We start from the raw sequence: 23,239 nt of genomic DNA, 5'->3' as shown, positions 1-23,239 counted from the left end.
GTGTCACGGAATTGTATAAATCTCTTTGTTTTTTTAAATTAAATACATGTACTCGGGTTTCATTTTTTGTGTTCAACGATACCCGAGGGTGATGTTTTGTATATTGCACAGTGTTTCGAAACAGTGAATTCGGTTCATCCTATGCCGCACGTGCGAAGTGCTTTCGATTATTGAAAACCGGTGGCCTACTGATTAATGCGTCCGCCTCGGACGCGGTAGGTCGCGGTTTCAAACCCACCCAGAAAAAAAAAATTGTACTAGTAGCTGCCTCGCTAGGCGTTCAGCATTAAAAGGTTAGTGTTACGACTGGTCGGCATGGTGTCAGAATAATGTGACTATGTGGGACATCATGTAACATATCTGCAGTATGATGTCCCAGTACAAGACATCACTATAAACTGTCACACTGTAGACATTCTAGCGGTGTGTGTGTGTGTGTGTGTGTGTGTGTGATTTGGATTTTTAACGTAGCTTTAACAATTTTTCAGTCAAATCGCTACAAATCACACACACACACACACACACACACACACACACACACAAGTCCTTTTGCTGAGAGACATATGGGACTTTAGTATTCATTGACTAAAAGTTTTACGGTCCGTGAATCGTTCGGGAAAACAAAGTATTTGTAACGGACTGGATACGCATCAGTAGAAGAATATTTAAATAAGACTGAAGTGCATTCTAAGTAAGTAACTAGTACAGAGTAAAATAGATGATGATCAACGAGCCTTTTCAAGGCCAACTTGCACAATCTGTTACAGGAAAAAAAAACAAAACAGTGAGCACACATGTATAAAGAATACAGACACATAGCAAAATATGTATATCTCACTTGATAGTTTTATATATAAAAATAAATATTGAGAAATAGTGTTCTACTTTCCTCCTCTTCTAGTCTTTCTATCTTTTCTTAATTTGATGTACGTGATTTCCTTGCCTTCTTTCCATGTTTCCTTTCATTCTTTTTCTTTATTGCAGATTGTTAGTAATATTTGTAATAACATACCTCTTTTATGCATTGCAGTAGTTTTCCATCCAACCTCAAAACCGCAAGGTCGACCGGCACCAGAAAGAATTTCTTTCTCTGTATACAAGTTCCAAGAATACATTAACTAATTTCTTATATAAATGTCATCCTCCCAACAGTTTATCGAAGACTTCCGGTTGTCATTTTGTTTCCAAAGTACTTGTGTCACATTTCAGTCCTAATTCTCGCTGCAAATCATATCCACTCATCGGATAAACTGTAAGTCCCTAATGCTTATGAGCATATAATCTGTGTGGTAAAGTTTATCACGCCACGGGCTGTTGTCTACGTCTTAGTTACGACATGCTGGATGGGCGATACTGACAATGCGTTCTCAAGGGGCTTGACTAATGAGGACGCAAAGCCTCAGAGTTGCTCCACCCCTCTTATGAATATGCATGTTTTAGTATTTGACGGCACTTCACCATAAGAACGGCTTTACAGTGGTTGCTAAATAAAGGTAAAAGTTCAAAGAAGTTCAAAATGAATAACTGCGCAAAAGTAGATCTGCCGTTATAAACAAATGTATATATAAAGTATGATGACATATCGATTGTCACGGAAGTGTGTGTAGCAAAATGTTTATGCATTGTATGCGAACGAAAATGTACTTGGTTTTATTTGTGCAATTTACAGAGTTGCCCTAGGGTGCAATATTTTTTTGCCGTAGCTGTTTCAGACTACTGAGTTTAGTTTCCACATTGCTGCAAGTCCAGTGTTCCCCAAACGAGAAACTTGATTATCTCGAGTTCTATGGCTGTGGATTTCGCCATAACCAGGGTGCCTATGGAGTAAAATTTCGTTCTAATCACTATAAGGTTAAGACTTTGTAGAGGGGTCACAATGAGAGTACGAATACACAAGTTAGAAACTGAGACTATACAACATACTTCTTTTGAAAGGTCATATAGAATCAACGAATTTTATGGAACAGAGTGTCACGGAATTGTATAAATCTCTTTGTTTTTTTAAATTAAATACATGTACTCGGGTTTCATTTTTTGTGTTCAACGATACCCGAGGGTGATGTTTTGTATATTGCACAGTGTTTCGAAACAGTGAATTCGGTTCATCCTATGCCGCACGTGCGAAGTGCTTTCGATTATTGAAAACCGATATTTATCAAACGCACAGACGATGTAAGGCTACGTTGTCTGTGTATAAATGCCTCACCTTAGGACGAAATCTTTACATTACGGAACGTCTTGTCAGTGAGCGGTCTACTCATTGTTCATTGTCGGTTATGGAATGCAACACAAATGGACTACACCACAAACAGGCAATTTGCCAGAAAAAATGAACCACACATTCAACAAAAGGAAACGAATGCGGAATCTGATTTAAGACAACGGACTTAATACCTTACTTAATCATGAAATGGAACTAATACGGACTTCAGATTCAAGACAACACTTCAATTCTTACAATAGAATTTATGGAAAATTTACAATAACGGACTCCAAAATCGTATGATTCCGAAATGGCTACAATTTATGTCTATTGTACAATATTTCGAAGCAATGAGTTCGGTTCATCCTATGCCGCACGTATGAAGTGCTTTTGATGGGGGAAAAACCGATATACATCAAGCGCATCGATAATGTAGGCTACAAAGTACATACATACCTCACCGTAGGTCGGAATCTTTACACTACGGAAACGTCTTGTAAGCGAGGTGTCTACTCATTGTTGATTATGGAATACAACACAAATGGACTACACCACAAATAGTCAATTTGCCAAAAAAAATGAACCACCAATTCACCAAAAGGAACGAATACCGATTCTGATTTGAGCTAACGGACTTAATACCTTACTTGATCATGAAATGGAACGAAAAAGGACTTCAAATTCAAGACAATACTTACACTAGAATTTATGGACAATTTACAATAACGGACTCCAAAATCGTATGATTACTAAATGGATTACAAAATTGTTTGATAACGAAATGACTACAATTTATGGAGTACAAATGGACATTCTTGATTACGGAATACAAAACAAATGGACTACACCACAAACAAGCAATTTGCCAGAATTCTGACTATTTCTCTACTAATCACAAACATGCAAACACCAAACAAACATGCGCACTATTAGTTACATTATTTATTTATTTATTTATTTATTTGTAATAAAGAAGTACTCTCAAAACTGCCCGAATTACCTTAGACTTGTCTCGAAATTACTCCTAAAATATATATTTGTTATTCTGATTTCACGAGATTTACTATTAATTACCATAACTCGAATTTCCTGAACTAATACCTACATACGACGTACAAAACCCTAATCCAAAGTAATAAATCTGTCAAAATTATATTTGAATACACACACACTGCATATACTATGGGGGCAACAAAACACATAAAATCATTCACATTTCGGCACTAGGGGGTCCTCGTTATGATGGAGTCTGAGAGAGACTACATCAATAAATTAAGGACTTGCACATCTTCAGCTGTAGAGGTACGTGAGCTTTATAAAAATTAATTTCTTATGTATATTATAGGTTATAACTATTGTACTACCACGTTTATTTTTGTATATTTTCTATGTAACTACGGCTTGCGTAGTATAAAGCAAATATTTTCTATTCTTGTGTGTGATTTAACAAGGGATCTATATTATCAATAAAGCTGCATTTTACTAAGAAATGTTTAGTACCATAGGATCCTTATCGGACACGGTTAGCTTCTGAACCTGTTTATTGCTGTGTAATTTTGTGCCGATAATGTAATTTGTATAGCTTACCGTATATAAAGAGCATTACGTGTTATCGTATATGCCCTTGTCATTCTTAATACGCGGTGTCAGATTTATTTTCAGTTGATCAGGGTTGACGGTGTACCAGCCGTAGAGCTCACCATAGAAGTTGACCATGGCAGCTGTAAAGCTGACGTAGCAGCCGTAGAGCTGATTGAACAGTTTGTTGCTGGTTTAGTAGCAGGTGAGCGGGCGTTGCTGACTGATTGGTGGGCGCTGACTGCTTCATTGACCAAGGAATTGTATTGTGGTCGGCGACTACCTGTAATGCTGACTGCTTGACTGACCAGTGTGACTGGTAGCCAAGTGTTCTGGTGATGGAGTATTCTGTGTAACTTTATACGTGTAATCTTTTAACCGTGGACTAATTTTGGGGTTTGTCATACCCAGTGTTTTGGGACTGCAAAGATATTTTGTATGAAATCTGTCCCATCTTTTTATCATTTTACTATTTGAGTAAAGTACCTCATTTTTCACTGTTTGAGTGAATACATATTACTATATGGGTAAAGTACATCATTTTAACAATTTGAGTAAAACAGATAATTTTCTTTGTGTGAAATTACTGTTTATCATTAACCTTTATCCTTATACTGTGTACTTATATTCACATTTATGTTACATTATTAGGTTCGTGCGGATTGTGTCAATTAATCAAATATTTTGATCTTATAAACACACGTATTAATTATAATTCTGTTTTCATTTGTGTCATTCATCAAGAAACATTGCATTTGTATCAACATCAGAAGTGTTCTGTTATAAATTCGAAATCCAACCCAGTTGTCTTGTTACACAGAGACTGGCCTACATTGTCAATTTGATAAAATACACTTTCGAATAAATTGATACATATAAAGATTTTCAGACTGGTATACAGTTCAATATTAAGGGATACTATATCTCAGTACAACATACGTGTTGAACCACCTGATGTATTATCTTAGTTCAAAACGTACGATGTATCGTAGAGTGTCTCAAATTATGTACGTGAGGGTTGGTGTGATGAGACTGCAAACATTACTGTTACTTATTTAGTGATCACAAAAATGTTTATGGTTATGTTTCACGATTCTGAGCTTACCTGTATAATTGTGGTAAGTAGGATACAATACACAAGTATGTCATTATTAATTTAGAAATCTAATTCCAATTATATATAAAAACCAAGCATATGCACAGGCTCGTTGGGACGGAACAGTACACTCAATATTGAATTGAATTGTAAGAGTTGTTTCCCCTTAATGTTTATACATTTTACTCTGTTAAAGTAAATCTCTCATCCAATGCAACACAGGTAAGGTTATCCTGAATAAGCAACACCTATTGACCTATATAAGGCATACTAAAAAAAAACCAGATCCAATAGCCAGTTGTAAAACTCCTCCCACGTGCCGAATATGTATAGTATTATGTAAATTATAAAGACAAGGTGAGAAACAAAGACAGACATTGAAGTGACCTTTCGAGGTTTGCTCTCGTGAGGTGGTACTACGTGTTTCGTGCAAGCAGGCAAAGACATAATGCATATGTCTTAATAATTTACATAATACTATATATAAATTAATCATTAAAAAGAGTGTAGCTTACATTATTCTTGACGTCGTTGGTGAAACGAGTCTGATCAAATAAACCGGTTTTATAGAACAATAAGAAATATGATGCTGCTAAAATTGCAAGAAAGTTTCAATTATAGAATAATAAGTACTCAGACTCTCTCTCTCTCTCTCTCTCTCTCTCTCTCTCAAAATCTAGCTATTTTGAAAACGTTTTATACCTGACCACTTTTGGGGCAAGCTCAGTTTTCTTAAGATTAGTTAGTGTATCTCGTCTGGGACATAAGGCAGCAACTATCTTCCATCATCTAGGTCGGTTTTGAACAATGGCTTGTGCCTCGCCCCAGGAAAGTTCTATCTCTTCAGCCAGGAAAATTGGCCGTCCACATAATGTGAGAGCTACCTCCGTTCATGGGGCATCCTCATTACGTGCCCTAGAAATTTGATCCTCCACATCTTGAATTCCAGGGAAATGTTGTTACATCCCGTCTTGTCATATAGGTTCACACTGGCGAACTTGCTTGGCCAGTACATGTTGTAGATTTTACGGAGGCAGCTATTGTAAAATGAATTTACGTTGCTCATTTCTGTCTTCACTATTCTCCAACACTCGCATGCGTACAGTACCGACCTTACGTTAAAGTAGTTAAGTCGGAACTTTAATTTGAGGCTATATTGTTTCTATTTTCATATAGGGCGGAGTCTGCTGATAGCAACAATGGCTTTATTTAACCTGGCCTTGATATCCTTTTTGGCAAATTTGTAGTGCCTAATAAGGCTCCCCAGGTTGGTGAAGTCCTCAACAAATTCATGCGCCTCTCCATCAATGGCAATTGGAGGAGTAGCTGAGACAATTTTCCCTGTGGCAAGCTCAATTTACCAATTAGCTTGCCTGGGGCAAGCTGACTTTTTCGAAAATTTGTAAACATACACAGAAATATATATATATATATATATATATATATATATATATATATATATATATATATATATATATATATATATATATATATATATATATATATATATATATATATATATATATATATATATAAATACTTAAGAGTGAAATATGGAGACTTATTGGCGAAACAAATTTCCTGTTTTCATTCCTCAATTTTCACATGGGGTAAATTTATATCCTTATATTTTCACATGTAAAAATATAATATTTCTCATCATGCCATGCAACGCTTGATTGTGTGTGCCTACAAAAGTTGTACCTGCGAGTACTCTGTGAGCTAGAACAAATTAAAAGAAACTGCCTTACATTTCAGGCATGGAAATTAATCTTTGATAAAGTTATGTGACCAGACGCCGTTCGCGTATCTCTGACGTTGATTCACCTACTTCCTTACCAGTAAAGACAAACCCGCTGTGATGCATTGTGGTCAGATGGGGTCAACTAGTTCACAAAATGACAAATTTAAATTACCGTGATAAATAAGGTCTACCTAATCCTACTGCTTTCTTAAGTAACGTTTGTTTACATGTGTGGTGTCCAAGAGTGAGTTTCATTTTGTAAACTTCGGAGCATGTTTGGTATATAATCTCTCTCTCTCTCTCTCTCTCTCTCTCTCTCTCTATATATATATATATATATATATATATATATATATATATATATATATATATATATATATATATATATATATACGAACTACTCAGAGAAAGGTTGAAACAAATTCCATATTTGGATAGCCATTGTATCAATCGGCTATACAACTGTTTCCGTTTTGCTTCTTATTTCTAATTAAAACATTGTAGTATCCACCATTTTTTAAACGCAGAAACACGTAACTCTGTGTTGTATAAGAGAGGCAGGGTTCACATCTCCGCCATTTGTAACTTTAATGAAGCATGACTTGCTTCGAATTGGCGTCAAAATACTTTGTAAACTAAGAGTACAGAAAACGACTATGCATAAAAGTTGATTTAAAAACGATTCCTCTAAAACTGTCAAACGGTTGTTAATCTTTATCCAAACACAAGCACCACCACATCCACACCCCATTCCCCGAGCAATCGACACTGTGTGTGAGTCTTTGTAATTGTATTAACAATAGACCCTATCACGAATAAAATAACATATTCATATTTCGATTCAGCATCCGAGCAATCCGTCCCATATAAGGATATTAAAAAGTGAAAAGTGTGTAAAGTGTGTAAAAATATGTTTAAAATTCTTCTTAATACTATTTTAATACATAATTCAATATTCTAGATCAGGATGGAAATGGCATATGATTCCGAAATCGCATTTAATTCGCTCACATGAATAAAGATATACTACTTAAATAAATATTACACTATTATTATTGAACTATGAATCCATATATCATTTATCCCTGTCAGCGAAAGCAGAAGTATACCGACTATGTAGTATAATTATTTCATCTTTGATATTAGCACTACTATGCATAAGTTCGCATATCGATAAGTCCAAACTAATTCAAGGATAGACAAAATACTAGATTGATTTAGATTGCACAGCATAAATTCAATTACTTTGTTTCTTGTCTTGTATGTTTTTAATATAATTAAGCCTTATGTAGAATAAGTAAATGAATTTATAATAGAAAGGTTACTGCAGTTGTATGGAAAAATATGAACTCGTTTTCTCGGAATAATATTTCCCTCCCAAAGGTCGTGCAGTATTATTCCGAAGAAAAAAACTCGTTCATATTTATCCATACAAATGCAGTAACCTATAAGCACTGCACTGTCCAGAAAAGCTATAATATTCCTGGTCAACTTGTATTTGACATAGAACTTTTGGAAAAGTTAAAAAGTATTTTAATTTATGGAATTTTATACAAAAACAAAATTGTGGTTTAATACTGATGACAAACATATCATAAATAAATCTTGGATATCTCGTATACTTCTAGAAACGTGAGAAAGAAACTGTCGTAACTCGTAAGCAAAGAGTCTGACGAGGCTAAGTAGATCATCAGCAATATCAATGATATATACAAAAAATAAGAGCAGTCCTATAACTGAACCCTGTAGCACCCTAGCTGAAACCGGCCGTGCTGTTCGTTCTGCGGTTTTACAATCAGTTTGTTATCTGCCGGAGAGACAACTGATCGGCCAATTCATCAGATCTGATTCAGTGCCATAGCTTTTAAGTCCATAAATAGGACATCTATGTCAAACACGACCAAATGCCTTACACAGACCGCAAAAGATTCCAAGCATATTTTCTTTCCTATCGAGTGCTTCATAAATACCGCTATACGTATCTATCAATGGGCATACTCCTCAGTATTTTGGATGGAAGCCCGTTTGATATTTGCAAATAAGATCGCTGTCATGCAAGTAAATTGAATACGATTTTTAAAACGATCCTTTCCATGGTTTTTACCTACATAGCTAAGTAAAATATATAATTCTGTAACTGTTTGAATAATTTCTGTTATCTTTCTTATTAATGGTAGTACAACTGCTTTTCTCCAAAGAAAGAGGAAAACGCTCTTATTAAGCGGAAGAACTACAATGCCATCGTTAATTTTAGAAATTGACGTGAAAACGAAGTTAAATACTCAGACTTCTTTAAAGCGGAGAATGCAGTGTTTAACGTGCCATCATATTACATGAATAATATTAATAATTTATACTACAGACTAAATTTTATTTAACTAAGTGTTGCGTAAGTCTCCACAAACATTCTGAATTGGATCTGAGGGGTCTATATTTTGGCAGTCTCTAAAACATTTTGCTTCGTCATTAGCCGCCTTAGCTAGGGGGACACGAACATTTTGGAGTTTGTATCAAACAGATTATAAATAATGTAGGTTATTTAAAAAAATAAATTTGATTTTGAAAATATAACTGTATTTTTCTATGAAAATTTCCGACTTTCTACAATGATACGGAAATTAAGAATTTTGGTTCCCATTGACATCATTTTTCACCGGGCCCGCACAACCCTAAAACCGCCGCTGACTTTGTAAATTATTTTTGGATTGCTTACCTTTCTTTTATGATCGTTTTACATTAAGCCCACCCTCCAACGTTATTTGTTGTCATCGCTTTCGTTTTCAGTCGATCTCTTTTTCTTGAATATCTTTCTAGGACGCTATCATACCAAGCTTTGTCGGAAGGTCGAAAGGTTATTAGTTTGGTAGGGATGCGTCTGTACGCCATACCTAATAAGGCAGAATCAAATATATTTGGTGTATCGTTGGTATTTTAGTCTAATCCAAACTATAAATGTGTATCCAGTCAAAGACTGTTATGAATGTATTAAGCTTCTGAAAGTCCACATATTAATAAAGCCACAGCTACTATTAAGAACATAGATTTGATTCGTAATGTGGTTTGGCTATTAAATAAGTTGTCCTGTGGCGACTGATTTACAACTAAATACAAGTAACACCCGATATAAGAATTTATGTATTTGATGATGATATTAGAGGGTCAAGCTTGAATGCTGAGTGACTGGTTACTCTAATAATTATTTATCAAACAAACTAAAATATCACTGATGTGTTCTCAGATTTGCATTTAGCAGGTCATCATTTAGATCACCATATATGCTTTAATTCTGTGAAGAGATTATATTTTTGAGGTATCCAAAATACAGTGGTAAACAAAAAGAAGCATAAAACAGGACATTTTACTATCCAGAAAACACTTCCCTACTATCGAACAAAAAGGTATGAGTATTAAACACTTTCACACATAGATACAAACATAATATGACGCACAAGGGGAGGAAGTGTTTGTTGACACGCTAAAATACCCTTACAAACATACTTTCAAACGATATAAAGAACGGGTAAAGGAGTTTTAAGTTTAAATTGTAAACACATAGGCGTACACAAACACTTACATGCATACATGCATAAATAATAATAATAATAATAATAACTAGGTTATGGCTGACCCATCTGCCATGTGGTCCTCATTTTTTGTAATAGGCTATGTTAATAAAAAATTTTTTTACAAATATAAAAAATACACTAAATACAAATACAAGACCATGAACATAACCAGGTATCGTCGCACAATCATTCATACATACTTAACATGAATGACTATGTGTGACTATACTGGGAAAGATACAAATATGAACAATATTCAATACACAGGTACATACATTTCAGCATAAGTCGTACTATATATATATATATATATATATATATATATATATATATATATATATATATATATATATATATATATATATATATATATATATATATATATATATATATATATATATGTGTGTGTGTGTGTGTGTCTGTGTGTGTGTGTCTGTGTGTGTACACAATATATACATCTAAGCCATTTCGACGTAGAAGTAAATCAATGTCATTAGATAGACGCTGCCTTATTCCAATTGTCAGACATTTCGTTTTAGACATGTTAGTATGCATTTTGCTTAGATGACACAAAACTGATATATTGTTGAGGTCGATTTGAAGTTTATTTTTAATGGAGTCTAGAGATTCACCAGATAAATGTAATGTAGAGTCGTCAGCGAAAAGATATGTGTTAGAGTTAGAGTGATACAAGGCTATGTCATTGATAAATAGTAGAAGCCCTAATATAGATCCTTGAGAAGCCTAAGGGGTCCATCTTCTAGCCAGGAGGGAGCTGACCCGTGGGGTCACTTTCTTTATATGGGAGCATGAGCGTTCCTACATTCTACCATTACGAAACAGTTTGAGTACCATACATATTGCTGATGACATGAAGACAATGCATTGTGGTGCGCCTGCTGTCGATACGTCGTATGTTAAAAGTGATAGTACCATGACTACGATTAGCAGTTGCAGTTCTTTTTTCCTGGTGACTTCAATTTAGATTTGGCCGATTTCCTGTCGCCTCCTCAATAATGTTTACCTGCAAAGGTTGTACTAGCTATCCACTTCCTTCTCCATCATTACTATTGTTAAATGGTTTCAGAAAGAGGAGAAAGAATTCGAGAAATGTTTGCAGCGATATAAAGAAACAAAAGAAGTATTTATTCAACAACAGCAAAAGAGGAAAAAAGGTAAACAAGAAGAAGAAGAACACAAGAGGAATCCCTTGAATTGTCATGGAGGGAGGGAAGGGAACGAACACTATAACGGTGACCATGTTTTATAGGACATTCAAGCGGAGGTAAAGCATCTGAGACAAATGTATCAGATTTCTTTAGCTAAACCCAAAAGAAAGAGATCAAGATTTATAAACCTTACATCAATACATTCACCCTCACCACATCTTAAATGCCAACAGCAGCAGCAACACGAGCAGTTATTACCACTATCAAGACAGAAACATCAAAAGTAGAACGAGTAGATCTTAGCCGTGGGAATCCATACGTCTTTCAGTGATTAACAAACGCCGTAGGCCTTTTCAGGGCCACATATATCTCTTAGTAAAGAGTTACTACACGATGATTGCCGAATCAAGTAAAATTTAAATCCCTTCCCCATGATTTAATGGCGTGCATGTGTGAGATGGTGTCCGTATCTTACACATGCTAAAGTTAAAAAATCAAGAGAAAGAGACACTTATGTTTTCTTTTTTGGAAAAGTCTCTTTCGATCAGAATCACAATGGAACACTTTAATAACACATCATAAAAGTGTATTTTCTTCATTATTTCACTGTCTGTATCGTTTAAAATTTTTACTCTCATGGCTTCTGCCTCTTCACTTCCTTTTAGTTGTTTAGGCTTCTTGAATTTCTTGTGGGAATGGGCTTCTTTATCTGTTTCTAATTGAATCACCTCTTCCCCCGTCACCTTTTACTTTGTTTCCTTGGGACATTATGTAGACCAAGGTCCGTTTTCCTTACATTGACAACATATATCTTTGTCTCTCTTTTCTCCTGTCTTTTATTTACTGGCATTGTAGACATTTTGTAGCCCAATGTCCTTTTTAGAGGCAGTCATAACAAATATCTTATCTTCAGTCTGTGATAATAGCTGAAGTATACTTTCGAAGGACTCTCAGCAAGGCTGACGAGTAGGGCGTTCTCTTTTGACACTTCCATTTTCTGCTTCACCGCCTTAAAGCTGAATGAATATATTTGTGAAACCAATATTTGGAACAGGAAACGTTCGTACCAAATTCACTCGTCAAACCCTTTTGACTTTCAAGAAGAAATATAAACACATATCGTCGATCTGATTTGCACATTTTACGCCGCTGCTGTGGGAAATTTCAACACTTATTTCAGGATCACGGATGTATCGATTCTTTAAAGGGAGTTTCTACCATCACTAAACCGTTTGGATTAGTCTACAGAAACATGTTCAGGCATGAGAACAAACTACGCATCAAAACCCCTCAATCTGATCTTGCGGTCAGCCGTGAATACAATATACTAGAAACGGCTGAGAAAGGAAAATTTGAAGTCTTCTGTGGATGGATGGGATTTAGAAAAACATCAGCTAGTGTAAGAATGTTATTTCACAGTTGACATACTAGTTTTCCTCACCAAAATCTTAAAATTCCTTTCTCGTAGTTCACCATGTACAAGCAAACATACTTCGAACGCTGAACGCTTGAGGTTTGAAAGACAGAAATAAAAAGTGATAGAAATGTTGAAATACGATTTACATCCGACATTTCAAAACCCATCCAGAATTCAGACGCATTTCCATAAATTACGACATGGTAGATATCGAACTTTTCAATCTAGTTTGTTCGGAGGATGGATCAATGCAACGCACTTGCTTTACAATGTGGTCGAACCTCAAGGGAGAAGAAATATATCGATTCCTTGTGTCTTTGGGTTTGCAAATATGCTTGATCTCATATATCTCATCGACGTGGAACACATTCATCAGAACGAATGTTTGACCAAATACAAAATCTTACCTCCAACTAGCTTTTACAATCCTGTCTTACCACATCATTGGCAAAGAAAACTAATGTTTTCTTTATGTCGTACGTATGCTGAATGCAAACAAGACCATCCTTGTTGCCACGAAGAAAAGCGCGCTATGACAGGAATGTTAGTAATTGTCGAAAACTTTCATGCACTGGATCGCTGATACCGCTTGCTAAAATTATATAAAATTTGACACTTTCTTAGCAAGAAACAATTCTAAAAGAACGAAGACTCCAAGAAAGAAATTTATTTTCGTCTACGTCATTTCCAAAAACTGAAACAAGAAGCTAGCTGCTATCCAACTTCGTGTCAATCTTCAGAAGTCAAAGACAAATTCCAAGAACTGTACTGATCCTTAGAAGTGATGGATGAGGAAATAGTCAAAATTAAAACCCGGTGGGCGACGGAGATGAGGATCAAGGAGTAGGAGAAGAAAAAAAACTCAACATCATACGGATGAAAATCTGGGGTAAATTCCACCGGGCCTCCACGAGTGGATCCAGGAGGAAGAACACTAGGAGAAGGCGACAAACAAGCCTAGTTTTGGGCCTGTGGTCTCCATCAAAACAAAGTAGAGGAAAAATGTGAAGGATAAAGATGTGCAGCCTGCAGTGCCTTACCCGAGAGGAACGGGATTATTCTGAGCCACACACCTTTCTAGAAAAGAGAATTACTAATCACATTTGACAAAGAAATATTGCTCTTGCTCGTGCATGTTTTGTGTAAGTCTGTGTTTGTCTATGTCTATGTTGTTTACAATTAAAACATAAAACCCCTCTTCTGTGTGATGCTCTGCGTGTAAGTGCATATTAGCGTGTCTATAAACACTTCCTACCTTGTTGAGAGTTAAACTATTTCTTCGTCGGGGGAATATACAGCTTATACATACCAAACAAATATTAAACATAAATCTCAGAAAACTTCTAGACTCCGACATATTAGAATCATTAGGACGAACTTGCAAGAGATGTAAAAATAAAAGTTGTGCAACAATAATAAATGGGGCTAGCTATTTTGTCTATTTACACACACACACACACACACACACACACACACACATATATACACCTGACTTTAATGTTGCCTATTACCTGGAATTTATTAATTTATTATAATGAACGAGTTGTAGGCCACAGACGTAGGGGACAGCATTCACCATGCCTGACAGATTTTCATTACAACGAGTTCCTACGTAGAAAGAATAAAGGGTTATGTAATTAACAGAAGAAAGAAACACGGAGCGCATTATAGAAGTGATTGATAACGCCTTGTCTTTTCATTACGTTTTTCATTCGAACGAGGGATATAAGTTGCTTACTTTTCTAGCCCAATAAATTAAACACAGTTCGGCAATGACCTAGCTTAATGTATCTGGCACAGACGTAACTAAATCTACATGGCACTGATGTACCTATCTGTACTTTGCTATCACATTTAATGATACAGTGATTTAATGAGTTCTTTGCAATTTCATGTGTTTCTCTCTTATATATGAACCTATATACTGTCGTTATCTTTATTATTTTATTTGGATTGGCGGCATAGACACTTTAAGTAACATGCTATTAATATATTTTTCCATTTAGTTTAAATCCCCTTATCTTCTCAACGGGCACTGTAGTGCGTGAAGTTTTCTCAGGTGCTTAATCTTACGAAATTGCCAGCCCAGGTATATTCTGGTATACCTTAGGGATCGACCATTTAATTAGAGCGGGGAGAAGGAAGGGAGGTTATTTTAAAGGGGACTCATTTTAACCTCAACATCAAGATGATATAATTTTTAACTGACAATGGATATAATAAGGGCAGGCGTCCTATAAAAAAGCATTAATATTTTTGTTAAATTCACCAAGCGCTTGCCTTGTTTGTATTTAACCTCAGCAAAAGTTTCCGCTTTAACTTTTTTTTTATTAAAAGGTATGAATATGCGATGTCGTACTACATTGGGCTATCCAGAGATAGTAGCAAATGTATATAGACTTTAAGTACATTCCACATAGGTAGCTGTAGACTAGAAAGATGGTGATGTATATTCTATGTCGAAGGTCAATGAATTGTCAAAATCCGTTAGAGAATGAAAATATTCTGCAAATGTTCCAAAGGAGTGCATATATAGATTCACCCGCTTCTGCATAGATAGATAGATAGATAGATAGATAGATAGATAGATAGATAGATAGATAGGCTGGTAGGTAGGTAGGTAGGTAGGTAGGTAGATAGATAGATAGATAGATAGATAGATAGATAGGTAGGTAGGTAGGTAGCTAGATAGATAGATAGATAGATAGGTAGGTAGGTAGGTAGGTAGGTTGGTAGGTAGGTAGGTAGATAGATGTGTGTGTGTGTGTGTGTGATTTGGATTTTTAATGTAGCTTCAATAATTTCTAGTCATATCGCTACGATGTCTGCAGTATGGCAGCTTATAGTGATGTCTACCAGTGGGTATTCATGCCGGGGACATGTAGCATGATGTCCCACCCAGTCACATTATCCTGACACCAGGCCGACCACTAACTTCTTAATGCTGAGCGACAAGTGAGACAGCTGCTAGTACCATTTTTGTAAGTCTTTCTTATGTCTAGGCCGGGGTTCAAACCCGCGACCTCCCGCATCCGAGGCGGACGCTCTAACTACTTAGGCCAGCAGAGCGGTCAGACAGATAGATAGATAGATAGATACTTTTTCTTGAATCCTTTCTTTTTCTTCTTATTTTAATGCATGTTATTCTCATTACTTATTTCCGCTCCTTCTTGCCTTTGTTTCCATTCTTTTATTTCTTTCTTGATTATGTTTTAAAACAAAACTTATTTTTAATGCTATTTAGTAGCTATATCTCTAACTTGAAACGACAAAGCCGTACTAAAGGCACAGTTCATGTTCTCCGTTTATTAATCGCCATTTGTGATCCATAAATATTTGTGATCCATAAATATATAAACCGATTTCACACACCCACACTGTCAAGAAAACAAAGATCGCGAAACAACCGCAACGCTTCAGGAGTAAGGTTTCTTACAGTTGCTAGTAGGTCCATATAGTTAGCATTATGCCCTAGAAACGCTACAGATCCAGGTTCTTCAGACCCCTTGCCTTCTTGTCATGGCCACTCCCACGGACACCGATATTTCTCTACCTGCTCCTGGTACTAATGGTATTTCCAGGCTTTGATCTCCAATGCCTTTTGAAATAGAAACAACACGTGATTTAAATCCACGTGTTGGCTGCAAAATGAATTAATTCATCTGCCAACTATAAGCCTTGATAGCTTATAAGAGCTCTCTCTCTCTCTCTCTCTCTCTCTCTCTCTCTCTCCAGCTGTCGTATAATTTAATGTCCTGTACATGAGCAATTTACATGATGCACATGATGAATGTATAGCGGTATTGTACAACCAACAAACGCACACACGTGTATATTCAATTGCATGCAACAACACGTGGGCTCTACAGGCGATGTTCTATAAAAATGTCAGCCGATTTCACAAATATATGCATACCACCAATTTTATTTCCAGACCTCGACCTATCACGCCTGTTCAACCACAGACAATTCATTTAAATTCGCGTGCTTATTTCGCAATGACTTCACTCGTCTGACAGTTGCAAGCATCGGCAGCCTATAAAAGCGAACTATGTCAACACATGTCATGCCCGTGGTACATGTAGAATCGTACGACAACTACGTTAATTCAACTAATCAATCAAATGTCATGCAAGTTTCTGTCCTGCACATCGGAAATTTCATCACGCACGGAACGAATAGATAACGACACTGAACCATATGGAAAAGCACGTATATACTTAATTACAAACGGCACGTGTGCTCTTTTGACGATACAGTACATTGTTTCTACGTTCTAACTTTGAACTGTCTTTTATAATCCCATTTTTTTGGTAGGCCTGCTGTTTAAAAGACCAGCCTTACCAGAAAAGGCATTTGAGTAACACATTTACATAGAAATATTTCTAGAATGTTATACAAGTGCTAAATAGTATACACCTGCTTGTTACGAACATACTGAATCAGTTATTGCCTGTTCGTTAAAAGCAAATTTCTGTGTAATTGTAACGTAACAACATGTAGTGACTGTTCTTATATAAATGAAAACACCAAATATGCATAACGTCAGTGAAACTAACTGACCGCTCCGGTGGCCTAGTGGTTAGAGCGTCCGCCCCGGATGCGACAGGTCGTGGGTTCGAACCCCGGCCGAGACATACCAAAGACTTCTAATAATGGTACTAATAGCTGCCTCGCTAGGCGCTCAGCATTAAGAGGTTAGTGTTAGGACTGGTCGACCTGATGTCAGGATAATGTGACTGGGTGGGACGTCATGCTGCAGACATCACTTTAACTACCACAATGCAGACATTGTAGCGATATGACTGGAAAGTTGTTAAAGCTTCGTTAAAAATCTAAATCACACACACACACTAAAAACTCCGTTTTATTTCACCTTCAGAACCCTATTTAGTCCAGTATACAGCTAGATGTGCCCTTGCTGTAGAGCCCACTTCTAGAGGTGTGGTTGTCTTCGATAAAATCTAGGATCCAGGAGAGCAATCAACGGCCCTTTAATGGGGCACTCATATCCTAAACTAAACAGATATACTATTCAGTCATTGCCAAAATTGGTATGCTTGAATGTGAGTTTTATCTTCCTGTCTATGTTTTGAATGTCTTTCATAATTCAAACTTAAATCCCCTCTTCATACTCTTCCCATCATGTGTGAAAGTATATTAGTACGTTTGTTTGTCTTTGAGTGAACGCTCTTCCCATCATGTGTGAAAGTATATTAGTATGTTTGTTTGCCTTTGAGTGAACGTTCTTCCCATCATGTGTGAAAGTATATTAGTACGTTTGTTTGTCTTGAATGAACGCTCTTCCCATCATGTGTGAAAGTGTATTAGTACGTTTGTTTGTCTTTGAGTGAACACTCTTCCCATCATGTGTGATAGTATGATAGTATGTTGTGTATATGTAGGCAAGCCTTACACTCCATGCATGATAGTATCCGTTTTCATGCATACAGTGTTTGTATAATCATGCTCACTGCTGATATTATGTCTGTGTATGTGTGTATATGCGTAATAACATCCATTATTTTCTTTCCTATACGCCATGTATGATAACATGCAGGTATGTTTTTACGCACATTGTGTGCATGTTCCTACCATATTCACTGCTGGTAGTATGTTTGCGAATGAGCAAATCACTCTTTTACTAAGTAGGTGTAGTTGTGGGTCAGTTGCTGGATGGGTGTTGGTCAGTTTTTTTGTACTGGTCAGTTAAAAGGTGCATTGGTTAGTAGCTGCCGTTTTAATATTATATTTTCTCGTGAACCCTAGTGCCATTTCTTGTACCCAAAACAAAAGAAAAAATTATGGCATGAAATGAAAATGCCATGTTCCTCCTGTGGACATTTTAACATTACATTTCCCCTTGACCCCATAACAGCCTATAATGCTAATCCTATGGATTAATGTCAAATAATTATTGCCCATACTCCCACACGTTCAGTATAGCAGCTTTAATGTTAATTCCCATTGATCTCATAATGACCCATCTGCCCTACGGTCGCAGATGGTAAATTGGGATGTTGCGACGTTTTGCAACATAGAATACACATTGATCCAAATTATATTTAAAAAAACCAATTACAATTTTAAAACTATTTCTATGTAGTTTATGAGTCTGTCTCCATACTCTTAAACCTGCCAGCCAGATTCACTGTACATACATTCTGATCTTGAGCTTGTTTTGACAGCCATGTTACTAATATTTCAGTTTCCCTTTGGAGATTTTATATTCGAGTAATGGTCTAGCAAGGCTATATACATTTTATTTAAAGAGAATCTACTTTATTTGAACAGAAGTTTTTTCATAGTGGCAACCATTTTAGAAACTTTAAAATGAGATCATCGATGTGCTGACTCTTGTTAACGTCATTTCAAAAATATAATCCCAAGGTGTTTATGTTCTTTGACAAAAGTGATAGGTGTATAATTTGTTGTAATGTATGTCATCGTTAGCATTAATATTATCGAATATGGTTGCCTCCGTTTTCGACAGATTAAGGGCGATGATCAATTGCTTAGTCCATTTATAGATATTCCCAGATGAACTTATAAATCGATTCACACGAAAAACAAAGGATTGATGCAGCAAATAAAAGGCAGCGCTACCATTGACCTGCTTTGTAGAATCATGGATTTTTTTATTAACAAAACTACATCCGTGGTTTAAAAAAAAGTCTATTTGATATTATATTGTGCTGCATCTGTTATGTTATAGATCTATCCATACTTGTCAAGCTGTATGAAGAAATAATTGTACAGTTTTTTCGAATGTACTGTCATATTGAACGAGCTCCGATGATACAGTTGAAAAATTGTATAAATGTTACTCCACACAGCTAGAAACGTATGGATATATCTGATTTAATCCACGGTAAACACATTTTTAAAAACAAGATTTAAAATGCTTTTTTTGTTGTTAGATGAACATGAACGTTTCGAATTATGTATCGTTCTTTACTTCCCATAAAAGACAAAGGACCATTCCAAAATGCAGTAATTTCTTGTTGCCTTGAAAAACCACATCTTTTTTAACGTTTATTGAGCGTTTCAATATCACGTGACCAAGTAGCCGAGGCCAATTGTCTCTTAAACACAGGAAAATTAGATCTTTTATTTATGTGCATTAACTGTTTCAATCACATGACCAAGCAGCCCAAGTCAGCTGCCGCTAACTTTGGAAAAAGTTGTAGCGACGTTTTGAAAGCTTATTAAGTTAGGAAGTAGATTATACTGGTTTCAGTATTTGAAATGGTGATGATAAAAGGGAGTTTCGGAGCCATAAAGATAAAGTGGACGAAATAACTATTTCAAATAGGCAACATATTCCAGGACTTTGGAAATGTCAAAGATTTCATCTCAGCACAACCATAGAAATGTTCTATGTAACCGATTTACCAGATCAAGACTTCTTAAGGCATGCAAAATTCTTGGAGGACATTGGCGATTTTCATATGACTGGACATTTTAAATGTCGCTGGTGTAAGAGGCGCCGTAGCAGACATAAAATTGGTCCAACAAGAAGGTTGCAGTTGAAATTTTAGTCATTGGTCCATAATTCCAATATCACGTGTTGAGTCATATTGTCTGAATTGACTATTCCATTTCAAATATTTCATATTTCAAGTTTTGTAATTTTATTTATTGAATTACACAGCCGTAGTTGAAATAATTTCAGTGTTGTATGTCGAGAACTCCAGTCTCACATGTTGAATCAAATTGTTTCCGTTAAAAGTTCCATTTGATATATTGCGTTTTTAAATTGTTTTTGTTCAATTACCCAGTGGTGGTTGAAAATTTCATTTCGTATGTCGAGCTTTTCGATTTTAACTTTTGAATTGCGCAGCGGTGGTTAAAATTTCAGTATTGTTGTCGAGAAGTCTTGTTTCACGCGTGTAATTTAATTGCTTGTGTCAAAAGTTCCAGATCAGGTTTTAAATTTTCTCCGTTAGTTACAGAGTGGTAATCGCAAGTTCAATCTCCTATGTTGAGAAATCCCCATATGTATGGAAGACATTATTTTATATTTATTCCTGTATTTATTCTTACACCTTTTTATTTTATATCCTGTTGATTACATCACATGTATTTTGTAATGCTGTCATGGGACGACTATCTGATCCATGACTAGGCGAAATTACTGCTCCCCAACCCAACCACCCCGGCTTAAACAAAGTCTCCAGTGACTTTTATTATATTTATATTTTTTCTTTTAAATTTCATATCTGAAATCCGTATAATGAGAGGCTGCTTTCTGTATAGTTTTATTTGTTTGTTTGTTTCGTTTTGCTTAGGTCTATTCCACTTGCATTGTTAGCCTCAGAGCAATGCAACTTTGTATGCATCATCTAAAGTAGGTCGCTATAACCTTAATTATAACTTTTCATTACTTCACTCATGTTTTTATTTCGGGTCCATGTTAGTCCAAGGCGCCCGCAGAATTATTTTGGGAGGTGGTGGCAAACATGTAATAGTCAGCCATCATGTTTTACGGATGTCGGCCAAAACATATTAAGCAATGAAATCGATGAAGGGGGCGGCACTTACCCTTATGTGCGGGCACCTATGATGTTAGTGGAAAGCGAGACTAAGAGTCACTTAACGACAGCTTCATCTGCATTGCAAACAGTTAAGTTTTTTTCTTACAATTGATAATTTGTGTACATTTCCTAATTCCTTTGTAGACTCTCATCGTACTTGGCATGGATTGTTGTGACTCAAAAACAATTCTTTCTTTTATACGCAGGTTTCAGAAAAAATGCTTTAAGATTTTCGTTATTTTTTTATTTTTGGGGGATGTCATTTGCTAATATTTTCTAAACTCCTAGATAGATTATCATCGTACCTGACATTCATTATGATAAACTAGACAATTTATTTTGTGACATGCTTGCTCACTCATATGACCTTAGAGACAAGGTCACAGTCGTATTAAGTTTACAATAAGGTATTGATTGAAATGTTTTCATTTGCTTCTATCGCCTAACCTCCCTGATGGATTTGTTCATGAGTCATAACGAAGCTAAGACAGTTCATTTGTTGGCATTTGCCATTTGACCTTAGGATCATGGTTTGTTCCTCCTTGGGCAAATCGCTATGAAGCCAATTTCATTCTGCAATACGTACTCTTACCCCTTTGCTCTTTGGGTCACACTCATATAGAAAGTGTGCATTAAGGTTTTAATTAAAAGTTTTTTCATTCACTTCTATATGCTTAACACCTTGATGGATTTTATTCATAAGCTGGATGCAATATTATAGATGTGAGACAATGCTGCAACATGATCTTTCCATCTTTGGACATTTTTGTTTAACATATCTTATTGCACGAAGCTGACATGTATGGCTACAGGGCACAAGGACTGATAAAACGTCTTCGTCTTACAAGTTAATCCCCGTTATAAACGTTAATAATCAATTAAACAGCATTCAGGCAAAAGTTGTGGAAAAGTCCAGACAGGTGATGTTCATACATGCAATGAAATGAGATGAATCAATTTCAAGTGTAGATATAATGGAATAAAAGTAATCATATCTTTGTATAAGTAATTAATTTCTGCATTTCCTTTTGTAGCAAAATGTTTATATGTGTATGTTCAAATAAAAGTGTATCCGTATCTATGTTAATGTCAAATAATGATAATCTGCGATAAAGCTCATTTCTCTCGGTGTTAAATAGTCTGCATTCAACAAGAAGATGGCGGTCGTTTTCTATTGAACAGGAATGATTGGCGAGAAGATTACGCCTCAATAAATCATAATTCAGCGAACTGCATTTGCGTCATATCCGGTTTAATCCGAATTAATCCTTTTCAATCCAAATTATTCGAATAAACAGTAAATAACTCCAAACTGACGCAACATGTTTACATCACGTACTCTCAACATGGCCTTGACAAATAAAGCAATCATTTTACTCTAAGAATAAAAATTTTAAAAAGTTGTTTACTTCACTAAGAAAACTATTTACAAGTCGAGGGTGACGAATCCAATACATCCTCGATCTCATCCTTATTATTCCCACAATAAAAATAAATTAAAAAAGAACTTGTTCACGTGACTGTTATTTACTTTGAATTCAGTCGGGAACTAGGTCAGCTTTACCAATGAACAGTCAAGGTCAAGCTATTTTCTGGAAAAGTATCCAGTTCTTAGTAAACAAAACTACATTTTTTTGACATATAATAAAATTAAAAATAAAAAGATTTTAAAACTTTACACAATTAAATCAGATATAAATTAAATCGAATATACATAACAGGGAGTAATTTTTCACCTTTCTGTGAGAGTAGGCCATCCTGTTTCAAACTAAAGTGTTTCTCTGCTCGAAACGTTTTTCAGCCACAAACTATTGTGTTTGATTCAAGTTGTAAATTTTCAAATTTTTCAGAATCTAAGTTATACCAGAAGACCCTATTTCAAATACACGTTTCAGAATTGGCCAAAGGAGTGTTAAATCAATTTTATTC

General features: G+C 35.7%; 1 protein-coding gene across 15 annotated transcripts in view; it reads right to left on the bottom strand.

Moving 5' to 3' along the window:
- LOC149780296 (uncharacterized) overlaps positions 1–23,239 on the bottom strand; it is a 138,166-nt gene that overhangs the window by 93,265 nt on the left and 21,662 nt on the right. For 7 of the 15 annotated variants that reach the window (XR_016415045.1, XM_089937125.1, XM_089937126.1 and 4 more), the window contains exon 1: positions 1,013–4,452. The exons of 7 other annotated variants lie outside the window; for them this stretch is intronic. Coding sequence is in view for 2 of the 8 variants with exons in the window: in XM_089937121.1 (XP_089793247.1) it covers positions 1,013–1,115 (103 nt within the window). In the remaining 6 variants the exon portion in view is untranslated. Of the gene's footprint in view, positions 1–1,012; positions 4,453–15,814; positions 16,372–23,239 lie in introns of those variants that run through there. One more of the 15 variants, XR_016415047.1, reaches the window with a different exon arrangement.

Source organism: Sinohyriopsis cumingii, chromosome 16 (assembly GCF_028554795.1).
Source record: "Sinohyriopsis cumingii isolate HCF-2022 chromosome 16, ASM2855479v2, whole genome shotgun sequence".
NCBI lineage: Eukaryota > Metazoa > Mollusca > Bivalvia > Unionida > Unionidae > Sinohyriopsis > Sinohyriopsis cumingii.
Note: the sequence above shows the minus strand (reverse complement) of the source record. Positions and strands in the feature narration are given on the sequence as shown.